Genomic DNA, 10,000 nt, shown 5'->3' on the forward strand with positions numbered 1-10,000 from the left:
AAGAGAAAGAGGAGGTAGACAGAGAAAGAGGACGAGGAAAAGGAGAAAAAAGGATATAGAGACAGAGATAAAGAGTGAGGAAAAGGAGAAAGGAGGTAGAGACAGAGAATAAAGGGTTAGGAAAAGGAGAAAGAGGAGGTAGAGACAGAGATAAAGGGTGAGGAAAAGGAGAAAGAGGAGGTAGAGACAGAGATAAAGGGTGAGGAAAAGGAGAAAGAGGAGGTAGAGACAGAGAATAAAAGGTGAGGAAAAGGAGAAAGAGGAGGTAGAGACAGAGATAAAGGGTGAGGAAAAGGAGAAAGAGGAGGTAGAGACAGAAAAAATGGGCGAGGAAAAGGAGAAAGAGGAGGTAGAGACAGAGATAAAGGGTGAGGAAAAGGAGAAAGAGGAGGTAGAGACAGAGAATAAAAGGTGAGGAAAAAATTTGAAAGTGAGGAAGATGGATGTACAGAGATAAAGGGTGAGGAGAAGGGGAAAGAGGAGGTAGAGACAGAAAAAACGGGCGAGGATAATGTTAGAGAGGAGGAGGGAGTCAGAGGATAAAGGTGAGGAAAAGGAGAAAGAGGAGGTAGAGACAGAGATAATGGGCGAGGAAAAGGAGAAGGAAAAGAAGAAGAGAAAGTGGCCGAGGATAAAGACAGAGAGATAAAGGGTGGAGGAGAAAGGAGAAAGGAGTGAAGACAGAGAAAAAACGGGCTGAGAAACGAGGAGAAAAGAAGGAGGTAGAGACAGAGAAGAAAAACAGTAATGATGAAAAGGAAGAGAAGAACATGGACCGGGGCTTCACTTCCATCTTCATCATCAGAAACTTAAAAGAAAATATTCAGGCTTAGCATCAACTTGGGGATGAAAACATCACTCTTCGACATACTCTCTCCTTTGCCTTTCTTTCACTTCTTTTCTCTATTTTGTGCTAATTTGTTGTTTTCTTTCCCTCTTTTCACTTTTTTTTATTGCTCGTTTTTTTTTTCTTTTTTTCTTTTACATATTGACTTTTTTTTGCCTCTTGCATTTTCACTCTCTTATTTATCTTCTTTTCATATTTATTTTTTATTTTTTTTTTTTATTTCGTCGTTTTTTTCTTTCACTTTTCCTAAATTTTCTGGTAAATTATTTTTTTCCCTATTTCTTTTCCATTCTCTTTTCATACACTTTTCGACTTTCATTTCATGGTTTCGCTATTAACAAGCGCCACATTTTTTTCGACACGAAAAAATATACAGATACATATCTTTATGAATAAAAACAACAGTAACAGCAACAATAAGAGCAATAATAACTACAACTATAACAATTATAGTAGTAAAGATAATAATAATGATGATAATAATTACAATGATAACATTACAAAAAAAAAAAAAATAATAATAATAATACGATGTGCCAATTTTTCCTTCTCAGACCTATGATATTTATACTATTTTAATATATAACGACATGACCCCGTAAAAGCTAACATAATAAAAATAATTATTCATCCATGACTATTAAATGAATTAGCATTCGTTAGTCAAAAGGAAACGTTATGTTGACACAGAAAAGAAAAATTGTACAAGATAAATCGGCCACACATGATATGACAAATTAAAATGTGACAAATTAAATATGACATATTAAAGATATGACAAATAAAATAAAATAAAATAAAAATATGACAAATTAAAGATAGTGATATGACAAATTAAAATGAAAGAAAATGGATGAAAATAGCTATCAAATTAGTGAAAACATGGATGATCACCGAAAACTAAAATAAAATTGGTAAAGAATAAATAGTTGTTGGGTCGGTGAGTAACTAAAAAAAAAAAAAGATGAAAGAACAATGCTCTGGAAAAAAAAAAAAAAACGAAAAATGGCTGAAATTGACTGCACCAAAAATAACCCGAAACTATTCAGATAATAACAACAATTCCTGTTCATAAAGAGACAAGGGTGATTACATACACATGATAACGACAACAAACATCGACTTTTTACACAGTGCACAGTGATTCCACCATCGAGGAGGTAGGTGGCACTCACCTCGGCCCGGTACAAAGTGGTGCCAGCTGTCGCCACGTTGGGTCGCTGGCAGGTGAGGCTGAGAGACGAGGCCGTGATGTTGGCTAGACGGCATGACGACAGCGGGAGGGGCATCTCTGGGCAAACAGACAGACACACAAAAAGTCAAATTCTAAAGATAAAACAAGAATATTGAACGCCAGCAAGGGATAGATAGACATGTTAAAAAAAGAAGAAAAAAAAAGGCAGGGGAAAATAGGTGAATAACTCTGGAAGGCAGGTATTGAAAACGCACCGAAGAGCGTGGAATGTTCGAGACTATGTGTTACCAGCGGGAGGAATGTCACGAGTGCTATTTTTAAACGTCAAATAGCATGCAAGGGTGGAGGAAAGGGGAGTGGGAGAGGGAGGGGAGTGGGGGGAGGTGGAGTGGGAGAGGGAGGGGAGGGGGGGAGGTGGAGTGGGAGAGGGAGGGGAGGGGGGGAGGTGGAGGGGAGGGGAGAGGAGAGGAAGAGGGGGAGGGGAGGGGAGGGGAGGGGAGGGCAAGAGGTGGAGGGGAGAGGAAGAGGTGGAGGGAAGGGGAGGGGAGGGGAAGAGGTGGAGGAGAGGGGAGGGGAGGGGAGGGGAAGAGACGGAGAGGCATGGGGAGAGGGGAGGAAGTGGAGGAGAGGGAGTGAAAGGAGGGAAAGGTGGATCGAATACAGGCGGAGAGGTTGGAGGAGGAGAAGGAGAAAGATGGAGGAGCCAGACAAGGTAATAGAAAACGATGGAAGAAGGGGTAGATGAAGAGATAGAAGAGAGTAGACGAAGAGAGCAGAGGAGGGAGGTACAGAAAGAGGGCAGAGAAGGGAAGGGGAGGAAGATAGAAGCAAACCCAGTGACGAAGTTGAAGATGAAGCGGAGGAGAAGAATGAAGGACACAAAACGAAGGGGCGACGACGGTTGGAAACTGGAGAGGAGGAGGAGATGAAATCAAAAGAGAAAGACACAAGAGACACAGGAATAGAACAATCATAAAGAGAAAGGGTTGAAGGAGTAAGAAAGGGAAAGCAGAACAAAAAAAGATACGAAAGAGTAAGGAGTAACCAAAGGAAAAAAAAAAGAAAAGACAAAAAAAAGAAGGAAGAAATCAACAAGTAACCTCAGAACAAGCTAGTCCAAGAGAAGAGGAAATACATATCCACTAACAAAAAACAAAAACAAAAACAAAAACAACAACAACAAGAAAGAGAGAAAGATATAAAGCAGGAAAGAAGCAACCCCAGCATCGCTTCTCATACTCCCCCCCCGCCCCCCAGCATCGCTTCTCATACTCCCCCCCCCGCCCCCCAGCATCGCTTCTCATACTCCCCCCCCGCCCCCCAGCATCGCTTCTCATACCCCCCCCCGCCCCCCAGCATCGCTTCTCATACCCCCCCCCCCCACTGACATCCCCAGAGCGAAAAGGGATGACTCACGGGCGACTTTTACGGCAAATCCACAAGGTCTTGATTGCTTCCCCATCTCATTCACCGCCCAGCACGTGAGCGTTCGGTCTTCGCGACTTTTTATAGGCTCGACTGTCAGCTGGGCCGACACACGTTCTTCCTCCTCGGTGATTGGCTCGGTGCTGATGACGTCATTGCTACTGTTCCACTGCCAGTGAATCTCTGTCACGGGAGGGAATGACGTCACAGAGCACGTCACGTTGATGGGCTTGTCGTAGATGAAGTAGGTGGTCGGGGAGGTCTGACACTCGGGTTTGTCTGCAGGGGGGCGAAGGAAAAGGAGGAAATATTAATGGGTGTGGTAAAAGTAGAACTAGCAACAATGATGATAAAAGAGAATAGTAACAATAAAATAATAATGATGATGAAGACAATGACAAAGACAAAAAAGAAAAAAAAAGAAAAGAAAAAAAGTATATACATCCGCCATTACTGTTAATATACCCTTATCTCTCTAAGAAATATATTCAATTTACCTTCAAAATCTCCCTTAATACTTCCTTATGTACTCTTATGTACTCTTAATCTACCTTTAATTAATTCCACAAAGAGCTACCTGAATCCATTACAACTTTACCCTAAATGCTTCTCAGTTACAATCTTTTTTTAACTAATTTACTCCCAACTTACCCCAAAAATCTACTCCTCTACCTGGGTTTACTACTAAAATCTAAACAATTAATCATTACGTCATGGATTACCCATTCATAAATTAACAGCACTATACTACGAGTAGCCAATGTGGGCCAAACATTACATTCACTCCTTAATAGACGTAGATAATAATGATAATAACATTAATGATAATAACATTAGTCTAAAAAAGTCAATAAAAATGTACAGTTCCTTACTTTATTAATTCTTTAAAAATGGATGGTATTGAAAGTGGGCATTTATGCATGTATGCATAGAGCAGCATAGCAAAAAACAGAATTTCACTCTCCCGATAGATATATAAGAAAATTTTAAAAGCACTCGAAACTGGAGGAAAATTTTCGTTCATGGAAAGCGCAATCAACGGGCCAATCGAGAGTTTGAGAGAGAAAGAGAGAGAGAAAGAGAGACAGAGAGAGGGAGAGAGAGAGGGAGAGAGAGATGGAGAGAGGAAGAGAGAGAGAGAGAGAGAGAGAGAGAGAGAGAGAGAGAGACAGACAGACAGACAGAGAAAGTGAGACAGAGAGAGTGAGACATAGAGAGACAGAGAGACTGAGACAGAGAGAGAAGATAAAAAGAAAGAGAGAGAAAAAAAAAAAGAGAAACAGAGAATAAAAAAAAAACAAAAAAAAACAGAACGGTTAGAGTATCCCAGACAAGAACAGAAGAAAAGAGAATAAAGACAGCAAGATAAAAAGCAGTCAAAAAAAGGAAATTAGGTACAGATATTATGCAAATCTTTTCATGAAAGGATTTCCCGATAGACCGACTGAAGTCATGCCTGTATATTGGCCAGATTAGAGGAGGGCTTCAGCGTTGCCAATGTGTTAATTAACATGTGTTAAAAGTCGGGCCGTCGAGGATCCCGCATTATCATGGCCTTCGGATGTGCATTGGAGAGAGAGGGAGCAGGAGAGATAAAGAGAAATAGAGATAGATAGATAGGTAGATAGATAGATAGATAGATAGATAGATAGAGAGAGAGGGAGAGAGAGAGAGAGAGAGTGAGAGAGAGAGAGAGAGAGAGATAGAGATAGATAGATAGATAGATAGATAGGTAGAGTGATAGATAGATAGATAGATAGACTAGATGAGAGATGAGAGAGAGAGGAGAGAGAGAAGAGAGAGAGAGAGAGAGAGAGAGAGAGGGGGAGAGCAAGAGAGAGATCATAGGGATAGATAGATAGAGGAGAGATAGAGAGATAGATAGATGGAGATAGAGGAGAGTGAGATATATAATTTATAGATTGCGAATAGATATATATAGATAGGCTATAGAGAGATAAGAGAGAGAGAGGAGAGAGAGAGAGAGGAGGAGAGAGAGAGCGGAGGAAGAGAGAGAGCGAGAGAGAGAGAGAGAGAGAGGTAGAGGAGAGGAGAGAGAGAGAGAGACGAGAGAGAGAGAGATGGGAGAGACTCGGAGAGGGTGAGAGGAGAGAGAGATGAGAATGACGAGATAAGATGGTTTATAGATAGATAGAGTAGATAGAGGAGATGAGGAGGAGAGAGAGAGTATGAGAGAGAGATGGAGAGAGATAGAAGAGATGAGAGAGAGGAGGAGGCAGAGAGAGCGGGAGAGAGAGAGGAGAGAGAGAAGAGAGGAGAGGGAGGAAGTGATGGAGAGTGAGGAGAAGGAGAGAGAGTGGAGATAGGAGCCGAGATGGAGAGGGGGAGTGGTAGATAGATAGATATGATAGATAAGAGAGAGAGAGAGGAGATTAGGAAGAGAGAGGGAGGAGAGAGTAGAGAGAGAAGAGGAGAGAGGAGGGAGAGAGGATAAAGGGATATAAGATAATAGTAGAATAGAGAGGAGAAGAGAAATGGAGAAGAGAGAGAGAGACGAGAGAGGGAGAGAAGAGATAAAGAGATAATAGATAGAAGACAAGATAGATGATAGATAGTATAGGAGAAGAAGAGATAGAGAGAGAGGAAAGATGAGTGAGAAAGAAGGAGAGAGAGAAACGAGAGGGGGGGGGGGGGGGGGGGGGGGGGGGGAGGGGGGGGGGGGGGTGATAAGAGAAAAGGGGGTGATGTTGCAGAGAAATGAAGTGGAAAGAGAGATAATCTAAACTGAAAACAAAGATAATTAGTGTGTGAGTGTGTGTATGTGTGTGTGGTTGTGGCCGTGGGTGTAGGAGTAAGGAAGATAGATAAATAGATAGATAAATAGATAGATAGATAGATAGATAGATAGATAGATAGATAGATAGAGAGAGAGAGAGAGAGAGAGGGAGAGAGAGAGAGAGAGAGAGCGAGTGAGAGAGAGAAAGACTGGCACACACAAAAGAAGAAGGTAAGAGAGAGTGAAAAGTAAAGAGAGAGAGAGAGAAAAAAAGAAAAAGATATACATAAGGAGAAAGAGAGAAGAGAACCAGAGCGAAAACTCGAACCAAATCCCACAATTCGGGGCATAAAATCTGAAATTCCAAAATTGTGTAGCGTATTATATTCTCTTAAAGCCACTGTGACTGCTAGACTTTCCTTTTAGTGCGCCGTGCTACTTTGCGAAAACAATATTAGTAATAGTAGTAGTAGTAGTAGTTGTTGTAGTAGTAGTAGTTGTAGTAGTAGTAGTAGTTGTAGTAGTAGTAGTAATGAATGTAAGTAATGAATGGTAATAGTTAGTAGTAGTAGTAGTAGTAATAGTAGTAGTAAGTATGTGTATAAGTAGTTAGTATAGAGTTAGTAGTTATTGTAGTAATGTAATAATTGTAGGTAAGAAGAAGTAGAAATTAGAAAGGGGGGGGGGGGTGAGTTTTAGAAGTCAAAGTAGGTGTAGTTTTAGAAGTCATAAGTAGAGTAGAAGTAGAAAGTAGTGCTTAAAGTAAGTAGTTAGTCAGAGTAGTACAAGTAGTAGTAGTAGTGTTAGTAGAGTTAAGTAGAAAAAGTTAGGAGTAGTATAGTAGTAATCTGTAGTTAGAAAGAAAAGAAAGTTAGTAGGAAAAAGAAAAAGAAGTAGTAGTAGATTAAGTAGATAAGTAGTAATTAAGATAAAGTATTTAGTAGTATAATAGTTGTAGTAGTAGTGTTAGAAGAAGTCATAGTCCATCAGTATTAGTTTAGTTAGTAAGCAGTAAAGTAGTAGTGAGTAAGTGAGTAAGTAAAAGTATAAAGTAAGTAGTAAGTAGAACAGTTAGTTAAATTAAGTAGTATAGTATAGTCACAGTAGTAGTAATAATAGTAGTAGTAGTAGTGTAGAAGTAGTAATAATAGTAGTAGTAGTAGTAGCAGTGATAGTAGTAGTAGTAGTGGTAATAATAGTGCTAGTAGTAGTAGTAGTAGTAATAGTAGTAATAGTAGTAGTAGTAGTAAAGTAATAGTAGAGGAATAGCTGTGTAGGAGTGGTAGATGTTTTTGTTGTTATTGTATAGTATTCGTAGCAGTAGCCCTTGTTATTGCTATAGTTGTATAGTAGAAGTATTAGTTTTTGTTTAGCAGTTGTAGTAGTTATTACTATTACTGTAGTAGTAATAGTAACAGTAGTAGTAATAGTAGTAGTAGTAGTTATAGTAGCAATAGTAGTAGTTGTAGTGATAGCAGCAGTAGTTGAAATATTAGTGGTGGTAATGATGAAGATGGTGTTGATGTTGATGCTGATGCAGATTTTAACGATAACAATGACGATAACGATAACAGTATCTATAATAATACCGATACTAATAATAACAACAACAATGAAACATAAAAATAATAATAAGACAAAGAATGATACAAACAACAACAAGAACACTAATAACAATAACAACAACAAAAGAAGAAAGAGAGAAAAAAAAGAAAAATGAAGAAGAAAAAAAAAAGAAAAGAAAAAAGAAGAAGAAGAAGAAGAAAAAAAAAAAAAAAAAAAGCCCTCAGACTCACACTTGATCTGCAGGTGGACTGGCTGGCTGACCACAGTAGCGAGAGGGTTCGTCGCGGAGCACCTGTACTGGCCCGCCTTCTGTCGGCTCACCTTCTGCAGTACCAGGGACTCACCCGACAGGATCACGCCCATTGACACGTTCTGCACCTGCACCGTGTCCTGTTCAAGGGAGAGAAGTAGGGTGTAAAGGGGTGTTGACTTCGTTCTTGAGGGGGTAGACGTGATGGGGACGTGTTACGTAGTGGGGAGAAGGGAGGGAGAAGAAGGGAGGAAAGAGGACAGACAGTAGAGTAAGGGAAGGTAGAAGGAAGGAAGGGGAAGAGAGAGAGATAGAAATTGAAAGAGAGAAAGAGAGAGAGTTGGAGGAGAGAGAGAATGACGTGGAGAGAGAGAGTTTGTCCGAGAGAGAGGAAGAGAGAGAGAGAGAGGGTTGGAGGTGAGTAGAGGAGCGTGAAGGAGGAGAGAGTGGGAGAGAGAAGACAGAGGTGAGAGTCGTGGTGAGGGTGGAGAGAGAGGAGTGAGGGGAGAAGGGAGGAGAGAGAACGGAGTGATTGTGAAATGAGAGAGAGAGAGAGAGAGAGAGAGAGAGAGAGAGAGAGAGAGAGAGAGAGAGAGAGAGGAGAGACAGACAGACAGACAGACCGACAGACAGAGAGATGAAAATATTTAGAGAGATAAATAGAAAGATAGAAAGATAGATAGATAGATAGAGAGAGAGAGAGAGAGAGCGGGGGGAGGGAAGAAGAGTGAGAGGCAGAAAGAGGCAGAGAGAGAGAGAGAGAGAGAGAGAGAGAGAGAGAGAGAGAGAGAGAGAGAGAGAGAGAGGGGAGGAGAGGAGAGAGAGAGAGAGAGAGAGAGAGAGAGAGAGAGAGAGAGAGAGAGAGAGAGAGAGAGAGAGAAGGATCTTCAACTTGAAGGTGATATCCGATTCCTGCATCTTACTCAGAATGACTTGTTTGTTTACATTTCCTTCTGCTCCCTGTGTTTGGCGATCTAATACCTTGGCTGTCTGCCTGATACCCTCGGTCTCTCTCTCTCTCTCTCTCTCTCTCTCTCTCTCTCTCTCTCTCTCTCTCTCTCTCTCTCTGCCAATCTCTCTCTCTCTCTCTCTCTCTCTGGTGCTCTTGCCTCTTCTCACTCTGACTGCGCGAAATCTCCACTCCTCTTTCTCTCTCTTTTCTCTCTCTATCTCTCACTCTTTCTCTCTCTTAACTTCTCTCTCTTTCTCTCTTCCCCCCCCCCCCTCTCTCTCTTCTTCTCTCTCTTTCTTTGTCTCTCTCTCTTTGCCTCTCTCAGCCACTCTCACTCTCCTCTCCCCCCCTCCCTCTCTCTCTCTCTCTCTCTCTCTCTCTCTCTCTCTCTCTCTCTCTCTCTCTCTCTCTCTCTCTCTCTCTCTCTCTCTCTCTCTCTCTCTTTGCCTCTCTCCGCCACTCTCACTCTCCCCCCCCTCTCTCTCTCGTTATCACTATTTACCTATTTCCTCTTCCACTCTTTCCCTCTATCCTTCTATCCTCTATCCTTCTATTCTCTCTTTCCAGCGTCTTTTCGAAAAATATTGTCATCATTACTCATACAGTATTATTCATCACAAACATTTTACCGATTTTTGTGTTGTCCCCATATGTAGTTAACGATATACTCTCATCATTAAAAAAACAAATGATTAATTGTTATCCGTGCAACTAATATTTTGGATGATAAATTATTTTACAAGATTTCTGTTGTTCTGTTATATTATTAGCTAAGTCAATTTTTTTCTTCAGAGGTGATTAGTCAGTGTAAAATAATTATCAAAATGTAAAATATATCCAGATGGCCTAGATTGCTATTGGATAATCTTCAGTGCTTCTATGTAAGTGATTGGTTGGTTCATATCGAATTTCACAAATTTCATAGGTGGTGAGTTTGGTCTCATCACACTGTGAAAGATTCTCATATCGTCGTACAAAGTTTTTGATAGTTTTTTTTTCCAGTGTTGGATTAATTATTTTCTATATCA

At 40.7% G+C, this 10,000-nt stretch overlaps 1 protein-coding gene across 1 annotated transcript in view; it reads right to left on the bottom strand.

Moving 5' to 3' along the window:
* The window catches only part of LOC122254658 (hemicentin-2), a gene marked incomplete at its 3' end in the record, with an annotated part of 141,626 nt that overhangs the window by 4,265 nt on the left and 127,361 nt on the right, over positions 1-10,000 (bottom strand). The window contains 3 exon segments of the mRNA XM_086536690.1: positions 2,023-2,138; positions 3,459-3,746; positions 8,001-8,160. Coding sequence (XP_086392816.1) covers positions 2,023-2,138; positions 3,459-3,746; positions 8,001-8,160 — 564 coding nt within the window.

Source organism: Penaeus japonicus, unplaced genomic scaffold (assembly GCF_977035675.1).
Source record: "Penaeus japonicus unplaced genomic scaffold, GWHDUDI00000001_assembly GWHDUDI00000005, whole genome shotgun sequence".
Lineage (NCBI taxonomy): Eukaryota > Metazoa > Arthropoda > Malacostraca > Decapoda > Penaeidae > Penaeus > Penaeus japonicus.